Here is a 16,329-nt window from a genome sequence, read left to right on the forward strand (position 1 = left end):
ACAACTGATTGTTCAAAATATGCCAACTCTATTTCTAGTTCCCCACTCCAGCAGAGAGTTCATAATGCAGGCAAGAGTGAAAGATATTCATACAGGCAGACACCTGTTAAACATTCTCGGGGGAGTTCTGATTTGCACACCTCCCTCTGCCCCCATCTCCATTTTTTATAAGATTTAAGTGTTCACAGTAAAATGATGTCATTATATTAATACCTATGAAGTGGTTCAAACTGTAATTGTGTGTCACGTTATGGGAAGATATTAGCATTCTTTGAAAAGAAAAATGCATACATTAGAATATAAAACAAAGCTATAGAAAAGGGAAAGAAAATAGACACCCACCTATTAGAAGAGAAAGATCGGAAGTGGTAAGGCTCAGAGGCAGAATATGTGCTCAAAGAGACAGAATCAGAGGAACTGTCAAAGGAAGAAAAGCCTGCTCACAATGTGGCACAGAAAGACAGCAAAGGACTTTGATACATTCTTCAGGGTCAAAAAGACTTCATGCCACATGGCTTGGTACAAGATGTACAAATTTGGACACATTATACATATGTAAAACCTTACATTTAAAAACCCATTATTAATAATCATATTTTAACAAATAATCCCCTTAATTCAAACAGATGACAATTTTCTCTGCATCTTCCATAAACACTGGTCATTATTTAGTCAGGGGTCAGCAACTTAATGCCACAGCTGCTCCCTCCTTGGGCTGAAATCCACAAAAAACATGGCAGAAGCCAAGCCAACGGGTGCAGTTAACACACTGTGTTCTCCTCCCCGAGTTAATCTCAAACAAGCCTCCAGGTGAGCAAATCTACCTGCTTTCCTTCTGGGACTCTGCTTCCTTCTCCTTGGTGGACAGGGGGGAGTCCTCAAAGTCATAGGAGAAGAGGTGGAAAGGGCTGTGGGGCACGTAGGGCAGCTTGTCTATGGTCGGTGACACCTTCAGGGAGCCGGGTGTGGCGGAGGAGGGCCGAGCAGCTGAGGCAGGGGGTGACAGGAGGGCAGATGGGATGGCCTCAGGCCCAGAGGACCCACTGCGCCGGGTGGTCCCGCCTGCCGTGCCAGCCAGAAGCGGCTTTCCCTGCGAGCTGTCATTCGAGACAGCAGGGAGGGCAGAGCTCTTGGGAGCAGCATCCTTTCCAGTGGGGCTCTGCCCTGAGGCAGGGCTGACCTTGCTGTTGGGCCAGCAGGGAGGAGGAGGAAGAAGAAAAAAGATTTGGGAGAGAGGGAGCAAAGGTTAGGAAAAAGAGAAAGACAGACAAAAAGCCACTTCTGTACTGTTATCACTCCCTTCAGAGTTCAGCTGTGTTTCTCGAACTGCAGCATAAAAGCCTGTCACCAGAAGTTTTGGTTGCCCCAGCAATCCTGAAGTTTGTCAAACCGGCAGGTAAGACTTACAGAGGGCAAGGAGGTGGCTCTCAGGCCAAACCTGGCCTCCAGGCCTAAGAGACTTGGGAATTTACTGGAACCCCAAAGACTCTTCCACACCCAGCCCTTCCCATGTGTCTCCCTGCTGCTTGTGTTGGCATCTGAATTTCCACGATTGGCACTTCATCTCTGTCTTGCTCAAATAGCAGATCTGTCCTCCTGCTAAAAAGCCCAACCTTGAGGAAGAGGTATCTCACAAAGCCATACGCTTCAGTAACTGCTTCCAGAATCTTTCATGAAAGCAGGTATGGCTAAGAGAAAAGGAGAACAAATGCCAGTGAGGAATGCAAAGAGCTAAAAAGAGGTGCCAGGACAATAAAGCCAAATTTTGCCCGTTTCATACTTTTCTCCAGGACCTCCCACTACATCTGTGACATTCAGACTCCTTCAGACAGGCCTGATTCTGCCACAGTTCCAGGTATAAAATCCTGACCTCAGCCCCTCCACACACAGTAACGATGGGAGGTGATGGGTTCATTGATTGTGGTCATCATTACACAATGTATACATATATCAAATCATCACTTTGTAAACCTTAAATATATACAACCTTTTTTTTTTTTTTTTTTTTTTTGAGACGGAGTCTCCCTCAGTGGCCCAGGCTGGAGTGCAGTGGCTGGATCTCAGCTCACTGCAAGCTCCGCCTCCTGGGTTCACGCCATTCTCCTGCCTCAGCCTCCCAAGTAGCTGGGACTACAGGCGCCCGCCACCTCACCCGGCTAGTTTTTTCTATTTTTTAGTAGAGACTGAGTTTCACCGTGTTAGCCAGGATGGTCTCGATCTCCTGACCTCATGATCCACCCGTCTCGGCCTCCCAAAGTGCTGGGATTACAGGCTTGAGCCACCGCGCCCGGCCTTTTTTTTTTTTTTTTTTTTGAGACAGAGTTTTGCTCTTGTTGCCCTGGGCTAGAGTGCAATGGCATGATCTTGGCTCACTGCAACCTTTGCCTCCCAGGTTCAAGCGACCCTCCTGCCTCAGCCTCCCAAGTAGCTGGGATTATAGGCGTGTGCTATCACACCTGGCTAATTTTGTATTTTTAGTAGAGATGAGGTTTCACCATGTTGGTTAAGCTGGACTCGAACTCCTGACCTCAAGTGATCCACCTGCCTTGGCCTCCCAAAGCGCTGGGATTACAGGCGTGAGCCACGAAGCCTGGCATTATATACAATTTTTAATTTGTCAGTTAAATATCATAAAACTGAAAAAAAAAAAGAGCTTTCCATCTTCAGGGGGCTGGATTTAGACACTTGGATATTTTAACAGATACATTTATAACCTGGGAATCTATGTTAAACTTTGCATTTTTCCAGTCCTCTCCCAGAGAAGTTGGCTCCCAGCCATGTTCGTGTGAACATGGAATGTGAGCCGTCTTCTTTCTCACCTCACTTTCCCACCTCAAATTCAGAGCTCTACCTGTATGCAAGAGCAGGAACACACCAGTTTCCCTGGATTGATGGGAAGATGGCTATGCTGTAGTGAGCCGAGGGCAGTGCCTCCGGCGGGGAGCACACATTAAGCAGAAGCCAGCAGAAGCAGGGCAGCAGAGACACCAACCCAATATAAGGAAGGGGAAGTCCTTTGCGGTCTCAGAAGTTTACGCCAGAGAACAAATAACATCCAGATGAAGGTTAATGAATACCTAGGTACTATCAAGATCAAGCTCTGCTATTTAACATGCACATGTTTATTTCCTAAAACTGAAAGCCCAATCGTCTCTGGTAAAGGATGCCCTCCGGCATCACTTTGTGGAGTCAGAGACTCTTCCGGGCATAGGATAAACAATCACCTGCCTGTATAAATAACAATCCTAGGCAGAGACAGCACACCATTAATGGGGATGCCTTTGAAGGCCACCTTTTCCAGCCAGATTCTTCCATCTGGTCTGAAGGGGCAGAAGCCTGTGCATACCTGAGGGTTTAAGGGTTAGTGCGGGTGGGACAGAACATGCACCTTTCAGCAGATAGGGAGGCATATCCCTATTTCAGTGATAGTCTACAGAATTTCCTACAGCTCTTTTTCAACTGAAGGTGGGATGGCAACCAACATCCTCCCTTCCCAGAGCACCTCTAAGTAATCAGTCACTAGCTCTAAGCACAGCAGGGGCTCTCTTTCATGCTGATCTTTCCTGAAATGTGTGGCTAATTCTCTATCATCAGCTCATTCCTTTCCTCTCCACGTCCTGCTGGCTTCTTCTCAGTCATTTCCAAATAGGGGCATCAGTTTGTCATCAGTTTGTCAGTTCAGAGAAGATTCTATGACCCCTGGGCATGGCAGGAGTCTGAGTGTCAAATAAGCCCATCTGAGAACTTGCGTGCTGCGCACTGCTAGCCTGGCAGATGAGACATCCGTAGCAAAGACTCCATTAAATCTAAAGTTGGCAAAGATTTTACTTGGATTCATCCAAGATCCTTTTGATTTTGCTTATTTGTTGGAAAAAAAAATACAGTAAAAATGTTCATTTGCAGTGGCAATCAATTAAGTGAAGAAAACCATTCAATTTTAGAATTATGTCTGAATACTGGAAAAAGATACTACCTGTGAGCAGTTTTTATTGTTTTATACAGACATCATTTGGCGAAAATAGCTACAGAATCTAAAAAAATCTGCAAGGTGCCCATGGCTGTCAGCATTGCCTGAGGATAGAAAGAAAGCACCGTGCGGAGGAGGTGAGTAGAGGACAGCAAACTCCCCAAAGGGCTACAGAGTTATATGTTAGTTGTCTTGGGTGCGAAAATAAATACTGGGAAATTTTGCTATGATGCATGGGGTGAAAGCGTTCCTGCTTGTTCCAATAAAAAATAAACCTGAATCATTAATATAGTAGTTATCCACACATTTTAGCTAATAGTGTAACTGGTAAAATCGAGAAGAAGGGAACACGTGGAATTCTTCTTACTACAATGCTGAAAGGGTGAGAATCTTCTTAGGGGAGATGAGCCTTTTTAGTCACCATCAATCTGGTTGAGCTAAAGCATTCAATGAGGGAGGGAATGGTGAGGAGAAAACCAGTGATTTTTCCATAAAGTGTGGTTAGGAAAGCAGGATTTCAATAAAAAGTGCAGTTCTCTAATGAAAACATGCTCAGGTATTTCTACAAAACCAGTGGTTCTGTGGCTCTGTGAACAGGGTAAGTAAGAGTTTGGAAGTGGGAGTCAATGAGGAAGGAAGGTGGCCACTAGAAGGTGGTGAACTATCATTAGGAAGGAGTCTCCCACTTTTAGTGTGAGCTTGGGAGGCTCCAGTCCTAGGTACCTGTCCTTGCCCTGACAGGAAGCATCATCCTCTCTCTCTTCTTCGGAATTGGGCTCCGTGATTGGCTGCTCCTCTTCCTCCTCCTCCTCCCTGAGACAAAGCCAGGAAAAGAGAAATGCACAGAGACAAGATGGAAAAGTGAGATGAGCATTACAAACAGGAAGATGAGGCAAAAAACAGACAAAAAACAATGAAATAATAATAATAATAATAATAATAATAAAACAGCTAGCTGAAATGAAGAAAAGCACACTCAGTCCGTTAGGAGGCAAGAGACAGTTCTGAGATGTGGGACTTTAAATGCAGAGTGGAGATGTAAGAAAGCAGAAGAGGCCAAATATCTTTGTCAAGCTGGCTAGATGCCACTACCGTGCACCCCCTACACGCAATTCAGAGAAGCTTCTGGCCGTGGGCAGACCTCCTCTGTGGTTTTTCTCCTCCACACAGAATCATCCAGTAAAGGTTTTTGGTGATCACCAGCTGCTGCAGCAACCAGAGTCCTCACATCTTTACTGCATCCCTCTTGATTAGAAATCACCAGGGGTCAGGTCAATTTGGCACGGACTAACCTCCATGGTGGACCTATGGTTTCAGCATGCCACCCCTCATTCTCCACGAATGGCCATCCCAGATTCTCAATGAGTGTGTTTCAGGGGTGCAGTTCCACTCCCACTTCAAGGGTAGCACAGTCTAAGTGGGGCCAATTCATGTCACACCTGGGGTTTCTCCTGGTACCATCAGGGATGACTCACTATAAGGACACCCTGAGTCCAAGAAAAACATAGTTGAAACTGGGAGAAAAGGAGAGGAAAGCAGTCCCCCTGACCATTTTAATGCCTGTATCCAGCAATTCTGGAGCTCCACCCTAGCCTTTCACCAATGGAAGATAATAAATTCTCGTTGCATAGGGTAGGTTCAATTGGGTTTTGTCCTTGCAGCTAAATACAGACTAAAAACTTTAATAACTGGGACATTCTCTTTCTCTGGCCTCTAAGTCCTGTCAACATCTGACTTATGTGGCCAAGGTCCACATGGAACACCTGTTCAATGCACTGCTGGGCTTCTCAATCCCTTGCCTTGCTGAACTCCAGTGACTTCCACCTTTAGCCCCTCCCACTCCAGACCTCACTGTCATACAGAACTAGTCCAATTTGGAAATCTTACATCCAATCTTCCCACCCCTGACCACAAGCTCCCATTCACCCAAATCTCTCATTCCTTTCCTCCCACCCAAATTCTTCAACTTCCTAATGCATGTGCAGCTTCTACTTTCTCAATGTCCCCAACACCTTCTTGCTTTCAGTCCTTATGGATCCACCATGTCTCAATCCAGGCATCATCTACCAGGATCTTTAACTCTGTCATCCCACTGTCCTTCAGCTGTGTTTTTTCCTTTTTACCAACATATAAAATACATAAAGAAAAGTACACAAACCACTGAATTTTCACAAAACAAACATCTATCTAACCAGCACCCCCTTAATGCTCCTTTCCAATTGCTTCCCTCTCCCACCCCACATCAAACAGTATAAGTTAGCTTTGCCTCATTTTATTCTCCATCTAAAAGGAATCACAATCTGTCTAGCTTTTGCTCAACATTACACCTGTTACATATACTTACATATACATATACGAAATAGTTACATATACTTGAAGGTCATTCCTTCTTATTGCTGTATTTCAGTAGTTTACCCATTCTATTTCTGATGACACTTGGGTACCCTTCAATTTGGGGCTATTTTGAATAGTGCTGTCATAAACAGTGTAGTACATGTCTTCTGGTGAACATATGTATATATTACTGTGTACTATATCTTGGGATGAAATTTTTGGGTCATAAGATATCCTTGAGTTCATCTTTATTAAAAGCTGCCATTTAAAAAAATGATGGGACTAATTACCATCCCCATTAAGTAGTAGATGAGCATTCTGGTTATTTTACATTCTTGCCAAGATGTGATAATTTTGTCTATTTTAGCCATCGATCTGTATGTAGTGATGTCTCACTGTGCTTTTAGTTTGCTTTCTCTGATGACTAATGAAGTTGGGCACACTGTAACTCTTTTAATCTCCATTTGCATATGCTCTTCTTTGAAGTGTCCAAGTAATTTTTTGCCCGTTAAAAAAAATGAATTGTCTTTTTTCTTTATTTGAAGAAATGTTTTTTTGGAGACCAAGTTTTGCTCTTGTTGTCTAGGCTGGAGTGCAGTGGCACGATCTTGGCTCACTGCAACCTCTGCCTCCTGGGTTCAAGCGATTCTCCTGTCTCAGCCTCCTAAGTAGCTAGGATTACAGGCACCCACCATCATGCCCAGCTAATTTTTTTTTTTTTTTTTTTAGTAGAAACGGGGTTTCATCATGTTGGCCAGGCTGATCGCAAAATCCCGACCTCAGGTGATCCAACCACCTTGGCCTCCCCAAGTGCTGGGATTACAGGCATGAGCCACCACACCCGGCTTAGGAAGTGTTAATATCATTTGCCCTTTGTCATTTATATGTGCTGTAAACATCTTTCCCTTCTCTGTGTATTGTCTTTCATTCACTTCATGTCATCTTTTAATAAACAGAAGTTCTTAATAAGGTCCTGTTTATCTTTGTTTGATGGCTAGTGCCTTTGTGTGTTGTTTTAATTTTTTTGTTGCTGTTGTTTATACCAGGTCTTAAAGATAGCCTCTATGTGTCCTTCTAAAAGCTTTATTTCACTAACTTTCACATTTACATTTGTAGAGTCCATCTCTAACTGATTGTTGTTATCATGTAAGATAGGGGTCAGATACATTTTTTTCCCTAGGTCGATATGCAATTAGCCCAGAACCATTTAGTAAAGGGCCTTCTCTCTGCTTCAGTATCTTGTTCACAAATCAGGTAAATATATATTAAAATATATATTTGTAGATTTCTGGACTTTTTCCTACAAGTCAACTTGTCTTTTGCTGTACTATTGATAGGGATTATGTTGAATATATATACAAATTTGAAGAACTGACATCTTTGCTATGTTTTTTAATCTATGGTTGTGATATAGCCTTTATTTAGATTTAATCTTACTGCTATCTTAATTTTTCTTAGTAGTGTTTTACATTTTTACGGAGGTCTTAGGTATCTTTAAATTTATTTTTAGGTATAAATTTGGATGATACTGTACATATTATCGAACTCTAAATTTTATTTTCTATTTGTTGATGTTATATAGAAATAAAATTAACTTTTTGTAAATTTTGCTTGTATCCAGAAATTTTTCTAAATTAATTATACTGTTTCTAGAGTTTCTTTTAGATTTCCTCTGTAGACAATCACTTCATCACTAAATAATGATGGCTTTCCTTACTTCGTTCCAAATCGTCTGTACTTCCTTTTCCTTGCCCTAGCCCACTTGCTAGGATCTCCAACATTATGATGAAATGGAGACAGTGATGCTTCCTTTTCTTGTTCCAAATCTCAGGGAAAAGTATAAGATTTGTCATAGATTTTTTTGGTAGATAGTCTTCATTAAAAAATTTTCTTCTAATCCTAGTTTGCTAAAAATCTTTGTTATAAACAAGTATTAAAGTTCTGCCAAACGTCTTTCCTGCATTTTTTAAAGATAATCATATGATTTTTCCTTTTTTCCGTTAAAGAGTTAAAAAGACTGTTTTTTCAAAAAAATGTTAAACCAACCTTGCATACCATAAATAAAAATAAAGATAATACATTTTGTTGGCCCGGCGCAGTGGCTCAAGCCTGTAATCTCAGCACTTTGGGAGGCCGAGATGGGCGGATCACGAGGTCAGGAGATCGAGACCATCCTGGCTAACATGGTGAAACCCCGTCTCTACTAAAAAATACAAAAAACTAGCCGGGCGAGGTGGCGGGCGCCTGTAGTCCCAGCTACTCGGGAGGCTGAGGCTGGAGAATGGCGTAAACCCAGGAGGCGGAGCTTGCAGTGAGCTAAGATCCGGCCACTGCACTCCAACCTGGGCGGCAGAGCGAGACTCTGTCTCAAAAAAAAAAAAAAAAATACATTTTGTTGTAATGTATTATCTTTTTATATACAGCTAGATTCTATTTCTTAATAATTTAAGATTTTTTTTTTTACCACCTATTTTGGAAAGAGATTGATCTGTGATTCCCCTTTCCATAATGTGCTTGTCAGATTTTGAAATCAAGGTTATGCAGGCCTTACAAAGAGGTAGGTAGAGGGATTGAGAGTTATGTAACTAAGAAGGGAGAGATGGATCTGGACTCGGGGTGACTCTAACAGAAACAAAGAGAGTAGTGAGATAGCATCCCTTCTGTCACAGCAGAAGCCACAAACAAGCACATCTAAGCCATCCTTTTTTTTTTTTTGAGACCGAGTCTCACTCTGTTACCCAGGCTAAGATGCAGTGGTGCGATCTTGCCATCTCGGCTCACTGCAGCCTCTGCCTCCTGAGTTCAAGTGATGCTCGTGCCTCATGAGTATATGGGACTACAGGCATATGCCACCGTGGCTGGATAATTTTTGTATTTTTAGCAGAGATGAGTTTTTACCATGTTTGCCAGGCTGGTCTCAAACTCCTCACCTCAAGTGATCCACCCACTTCAGCCTCCCAAAGCCCTGGGATTACAGGCATGAGCCACTATGCCTGGACTAGCTATCCTTCTGTGCTTGGCATAGTACACCCTCATACACCACCCCCCACCAGCCTCAGTCTTCTTTTCCTCCATCTGCTCCCACAGCCACCAAACTATACCTACAACCTCCATCATGAGGCCACCTTCCCTCAGCTTGATCAGGAGTTTGCAGGTGTTATTACTTCTGGTCCACACAGAACACCCTCCGCCTTGCCAACCCATGGGCCTCTCCTCTTTAAAACAAAACACTGAGCCCCTCCCTCCAAAATTCCTTGATTCCATTTACTCTCCCAGGTAGAGATGGAGACGTTCTGGAGCCAGATTGCCTGGGTCTGGTCTTCAGTTTCAGCACTTTTGAGCCCTGTGACCTTGGACCCCACTTTACTCATCCCTACATGGGGGAGCAACAGTACCTATCTCCTAGGAGGAATGCATTAATATGTAAAAGCACTTTGTCTTTTTGATCCATCTCTTTTTCCAACGGCTGTCTCACAGATATTTAAAGACAGCTTATCTGAACCTACATCCCAAGCTGTCTTCTCTTTGGGTTCAACATCCTCAGATCCCACAAGAAATTTTCATATGATGTGTGTGTTGTAGCTTTGCTATCACAAGTGGCAGGGCAGAACCAAGGGTGAACAGCACAATGACCCACTTGGAGGGCCCACATCCAGGATGCCCTGTGACCAGAGCACTGGCCTTGCCTATAATGCAAAGGGATGGAGAAGGAAATACTCTCTCTTGGGGCACAGGACTTTCAAGGCTTGATTTTATTTAGTTCCAGTCTATGATAAAATCAGTCAAATGAAATGATTTTTATGCTAATAATATTTAAGACTGAATAATTAATTCTGACAACTTTGCTTTTTCTCAAGCTAGATTTTCTTATAAAGGATAACTTAATTGTGTTCATATTGTGCTAAGGAATTCTGGGTGTGTGGCCTTTGGCTTTCCAATACCTCCACAGGTCTTTTGTTTGTGATTGATAAGGAGTTACTCCGGGGCACAGGCCTGTTCCAAATCCATTAGGTATTTTCCTTTTCACCGCAAACAGTCCCAGATTTGAGGTCACCTTTTCAAGTTGGAAAAGCAACCCAGAGGCCTGTAGCCTGACCAGTTCTTCGGGGCCTAGTTTCCAATAAAGCCAATTTAATGTCTTGGATTTGAGTCTCAGGCTAATGGGTCATGTTTCTCAGGCTTCGAAACACCAAAAGGAAAATGAATGTTGCTGAGCTCTTTCAGAAACACAATACAAACATTCAAAATAATGTTAAAGTATGTTCTAAGACCAAAGCAATCAGAATGAGGAAAAGTTGAGCAATACACTGGGAGCAGACATTTGCAATATATCTAATAGACAAACTCAAATCAAGAATATATGAAAATATATTTTAAACTTCAAAAGCACAACTATAAAATGAATGAAATACATGAACACAGCCAACAAACTTGTATGAAGAGGTATTTTATCCTGATTATCAATCAGGGCACTATAAATTAAGGCCACAATGAGATACCATTTTCTATCTACTTGGTAAAATTAGAAGTCTAATGATACCAAGAGATGAAAAGAATGCAAGTCAACTCACTCATATATTGTTGATACGAGGATATCTAGGTATAACGTGGCAAAATAATTAACACTATCTTGTAAAATTAAAAATATCATGACCTAAAAGTGGCATTGCTATAGCCTAGGGCAGTGATTCTGAACCAGGGTTATTCTGCCCCCACCCCCAGGGGACATTTGTCAATATCTGGAGACATTTTTAGTTGTCACAACAGGAGTGGAGGGCAGGGAGTACTATCGCCATCTAGTGGGCTGACACAAGTATGCTGTAAAACATCCCACAATGCACAGAATAGCCCCCACGACAAAGAATTATTCAGTTCAAAACGTCAACAGTGCTCAGGTTGAGAAACCTTCCCTAGGGATACTGAAGCACCAGTGTACTAGGATGAGAGTCCAAGAATGTTCTCGGCAGCACTATCTGTAATTGTCAAAAGCTGGGGAAATGACCCAAATGCCCACCAAAGGGCAAAAATATATAAAGATTGTGGTAAATTCCAGGCAGTGAAAATCCATATTGCCAGCTTCACATGACAATATGGACGACCACCAGAAACATAACGCTGAGTGACCAAAACAAGTCCAAGAAAGAACATACATTTACAACGAAGTGCAGAAAATGAGAATTATATAATGTGTCATATGTGTGTAATAATACTTAAAAAATATAACCATTGAAGTAGAGGGAAAAAAGTAAAAAAAAAATACTGAAAAAAAAAACCCACAATAAAACCCCATAAGACAGTGATAAACACATATTTAAGTGTTGGTTACTCAGGCCTAGGGATGGGAGAGTGGGAAGCACAGAGATGGAACTTAGAAGTAACACCTTGCTTTTTAAGTTAAGTCATAGTCTCCTTGATGTTCTATTATATTCATAAATATTATATAAAATAAACCAGAAGATAGTCATGCACAGCCCAGTGATGACAATGTGTCATGAACCAAGGATTATAATTAACCCAACTCTGTACAATTAGGATTTTTAAAATATGTAATGAAACAGTTTTTTTAAACTTTTATTTTAGGTTCAGGGACACATATGTATGAGTGTTATATAGGTAAACTACATCCCAAGGGTTATACAGATTTCTTCACCCAGGTACTATGCCTAGTATCCAATAGTTATTTTTTTCCTCTTCCTCTCGCTCCTCCCATCCTTTGCCCTCAGGTAGGTCCTAGTATCTGTTGTTCCCCTCTATGTGTCCATGTGTTCTCATCATTTAGCTCCCATTTATAAGTGAGAAGATGCAGTATTTGGTTTTCTGTTCCTGCATTAGTTTACTAAAGAGGCAGTGTAATTATGCGGCAAGGGCTTTATCTCCTTCTATTTAACTTTTTTTTTTTTTTTTTTTTTGAGACTGAGTTTTGCTACGTTACTCAGGCCGGAGTGCAGTGGTGCGATCTTGGTTCACAGCAACCTCCACCCCCCTGCGCCCCCCGAGTTGAAGCAATTCTCCTGCCTCAGCCTCAGTAGCTGGGATAACAGGCATACACCACCACACTCGGGTAATTTTTGTAATTTTAGTAGAGACAGGGTTTCACCATGTTGGCCAGGCTGGTCTCGAACTCCTGACCTCAAGTGATCCACCCGCCTCAGCCTCCCAAAGTGCTGGGATTACAGACACAAGCCACTGCGCCTGGCTTAACAAACTTTATTGAGCACTTATGTGCAAAGATGCTGGGGTGCAGTAGCTAAACGAAGTCCCCACCCTCAGATTACAGACCAGTGAGGGAAGAGACACTAAACAACTCACTGTAGCAGGAAGTATTCAACCCATGGGGCTCAAGTTACTCGAAAAGATTCTACCATGCTGTTGAAGCAAAACTTGGCTGTTTAAAGCCAAAGAGGATCTGAGTAAGGGACAAGATGGAATTCTGCACATGACATTCCCTTGTGAAACATGTCAACTGACCTAGGATCAAGTCTAATTTGCCTCGCTAATCTCTAATCCCTTATCACCTCTCCAACTTCATCTTCCATTCTCCCTTTGTGAACCTTCCAACCCAGTCTTACACAGTCTACTGATATGTCAAGCTTCCACTGAACACCAAGGGCATTTCATTCTTGGAGTCCTTGCAAGAGCCATTCTTCCTGAGTAGAGTTACTTTTCCTGCTCTGTTTCTCCAGGAGACCCCGCCCAGAGCCCTGGCTCCGAGAGACATCCAATAAGTATTTGCTGCCTGCTGCAGTTCCATGGCCCTGAGGACCTGCACAGCATTCAGCACAGAGGCTCTTGCTATGGATGATCCAAGGGCAAGACTGACAATTACTTGCAGATGACCTCAGAGATCTCCCCATGTTGCAGAGATGAAGGATGGGGTCTAGAGAAGGCAAGATCAAACAAGTTGCCAGTAAGAACTCTGATCTCCTAACGTCCAGGCCAGACTCCTTTATGCCATGCCAGGCTACCCCATGAAACTAAAGCAGAATCTAAACTGTTTTCATCATTGCACGGTTCCTTCTAAGCAACAGTCTCCTGAACTGTGCCTGTCAATCCTTCTTTCACACAGCACAGAGAAAAATAACACCTTGTACTGGACAAGGCTATGTATGGCTCCCAGAAGATCAGCCCAGAGCCCAGTCACCCTAGACTTGCCTAGTTGTCCTGAAAGCCTGGAGGAGCAGTGTCTTATGACCCATTTGTGGCAACTAGTCAAAAAGCTGTCTTAAGGTTTAGATAAAATGCAGACATTTAAACTGTCCCATTTAGTTCCATAAAATGCATAGGGCATAGAAGATATTCATAGAAATATTTTGCTACATTTTTGGTAAAGAACGTGGCCCTCTGGTCTTGGTCTGCAGCCTTCTGTGTTACTGAATCCTTAAATTGCAGTTTGATCTTGGCCTCACAGTGACTCACACTTTGCTAACTTTAAGGCTGTTTCTAGGTCACTAAGGGCCCAAGGTAACATTTGAAAACTTCTAATTAGCAATCGTACTCAGTTAAGACAAATACCTGGCCAGCTTGAATCAGTGATTTCACTTAAAAGTAGAGTTTTGTTAGCCATCAAGTTTTTAAAAAAGTTTCTGCAAAAGATTTTTACCAGCCAAGAGAATGAAAAGACATCTAACAGAGCCCAGCTGTTGCTCCGATGTTTCCATGGTGAGAACCCAAAGTTAGACAGGAAAGAATTTATTGTCCCTGTAGCATGCAAAGTTTAGGAGGAGTATAAAGTATAGCTAATGGATCCCAAACATACCCAAGAAGCTAGACTATGGGCTAGTACCTTAATACATAAGCCATTATTTTGCTATTTTGTTTTAGAATCAAATAAATATTAAAGGGTCAAGCATATTATTTCTGCTGAAACATGGAGTAGTTTAACATAATGGAATTCAAGTCTGCAGAATACAAACATCAACAGAAAAAAAAAACTCAATTAGTAACTGGGGTTACAGATTCATTCAAGTGTAAAACAAATGAATCTAGTGATAACTACAGACTATGAGGCTTCTCAGCAGTTTCTGTGTATACCTTGATTTTGTGTTTAAAAAAAAACAACTTTATTCTAAACCACAGATATTCATTGCTTTAAATGTCCCTCAGAAGTTGACAGAGCAGAAGTTGACAGAGAAACTAGGATGAAGGTAGGCTGCATTTTTCTAAGAACTTTGGAAAGAGCAGGAACTAAGCATAGTCCCCTCCTGAGATTTCAGGAAGGCAGCCTTCAGAGGCAAAACAACAGCCCTGCTCAGGGTCTGGTTTGAATCTGTCCTGAGACCTTGGTGGATCCAGGTCTTATTTCACTCTTAAAATGACGGGAAATACACTGGAATGGAAGACTCCAGTTATGGCTGCTATGACTAAACAATCCAACTGTGTGGACATGAGACATGTTTTGTCACTTCCAGAAGTTGTACAATGACTAATCTCATGTGTGTTTTTCACATATGGAAAGAGACCACCCTCCTAAACCAGGACAAGCTCAAGGCTGTTGAGGGTGACCTTGGGAGGTCCAGCAATGGGGGCGACTGACACTCTCTCTAATGCATGCCTCAACGCTTCATGCCTCTCCAACCACTGGCAACCTCCAGCCTAGAGATTCGCATCCTTAAGGCATATTCTTTTAAAATGTGAATGGTCAGGCCCTCCTTTCAGAAACTGCATTCAACTGTTCTGCGGTAGAACCTGAACATGGGTTATTCTAGATGCCTGGCAGGGTTGAGACTACCCTGGCCTAAGTTATCAATGTTTCTCAGTAGCTTGGCATGAATAGCCATGACCCATGTCCCTGCTGCCACCCTTCCTCGCCTCCTATCCTATCCCCACCAGGCCGGCAGGCAGGCAGACAGGCAGCTTTTCAGATGGGCACAACTGAGCCTGCTAATAACACATGCTAATAACTGGACTCTGTGCTGTGGTTTCCCAGGCCCTGCAGGACCTGGTCTGCTCACCGTGCAACCTCATCTCCACCCTGTGCCACCTGTCTCCAGCCATACACTACAGCCTCACCTCCCGAGATGCCTATTAGATACCCAGCTATACCAAGCCCTTTTCTCCCTTTGCCACTGTACATGGCACACCCTTGGCCTGGGGAGCTCTTCTCTGACTCTTCTCATCCTTTGGGACTCAACCTAAATGCATGAGGAGGTTTTCTGGATCAGCCCCATCACACTTTTCTCTTTTCTAAAGAGTTTTTGTTATTTTAATGAATATTTACTTACAGGAATTCATACTCCCTTTGAGAAAGGAAGTATGCTTATACTACTACTGATAACAGTTAAGCCCCCTTTGACCAGAAATAACCACTGTTATACATTTGGTGGGTAAACTTCTAGATTTAAAAAAAAACATATTATTCTACAATCTTTTTACACAGCAAATGATTTGACAACTATATTAGCACTTCTGGTATTGGTATTGTGCATTTCTTCTACCTGCTGGTGGCATCTACCACATAAATCATCCAAAAGTAATAGATGTTTTACTGACCTAGCTAGTCCCCAATTGTTCACCACGCTGTACCACAGGGACGCAGTAACGCCTCATCCTGTCCACATCCTTGTGCACTTCTGGAAGGCCTCCTCAAGGATATATTCTTATATTCCTGTAACCCTCTGCCACATGGCCCTGTTGGCTCTCTTCAAAAGCCCTCTTCCAAAGCTACTCATATTTACTTGCTATAATATTTGCACTCTGTCTTATGAAACTGTATGTTTTGTAAGGTTCATGTTCACCACTGTGTTCTCAGATCCAAGAACATGGGAGGCACAAGGAAATAGAAGTTGGGGTCTGGTGTGGTGGCTCACACCTGTAATCCTAGCACTTTGGGAGGCTGAGGCAAGAGGGTCACATGAGGTCAAGAGTTAAAGACCAGCCTGGACAACGTGGTAAAATCCCATCTCTACTAAAAATACAAAAATTAGCTGGATGTGCTCACTTGAACCCAGGAGGCAGAGGTTGCAGTGAGCTGAGATTGTGCCACTGCACTCCAGCCTGGGTTACAGGGGAAGACTGTCTCAAAAAAAAAA

General features: G+C 42.7%; 1 protein-coding gene across 29 annotated transcripts in view; it reads right to left on the reverse strand.

The window, feature by feature from the left end:
* The window catches only part of FHOD3 (formin homology 2 domain containing 3), a 488,533-nt gene that overhangs the window by 126,289 nt on the left and 345,915 nt on the right, over positions 1–16,329 (reverse strand). For 9 of the 29 annotated variants that reach the window (XM_074022542.1, XM_074022539.1, XM_074022538.1 and 6 more), the window contains 3 exons: positions 4,691–4,780; positions 825–1,184; positions 343–417 (listed from right to left, as the gene is read on the reverse strand). The exons of 11 other annotated variants lie outside the window; for them this stretch is intronic. In XM_074022542.1, the coding sequence (XP_073878643.1) occupies positions 343–417; positions 825–1,184; positions 4,691–4,780 (525 nt within the window). The remainder of the gene's footprint in view (positions 1–342; positions 418–824; positions 1,185–4,690; positions 4,781–16,329) is intronic. 9 more of the 29 variants (XM_074022548.1, XM_074022547.1, XM_074022545.1 and 6 more) reach the window with 2 other exon arrangements.

The sequence above is a fragment of the Macaca fascicularis genome, chromosome 18, assembly GCF_037993035.2.
Source record: "Macaca fascicularis isolate 582-1 chromosome 18, T2T-MFA8v1.1".
In the NCBI taxonomy this organism is placed as follows: Eukaryota; Metazoa; Chordata; class Mammalia; order Primates; family Cercopithecidae; genus Macaca; species Macaca fascicularis.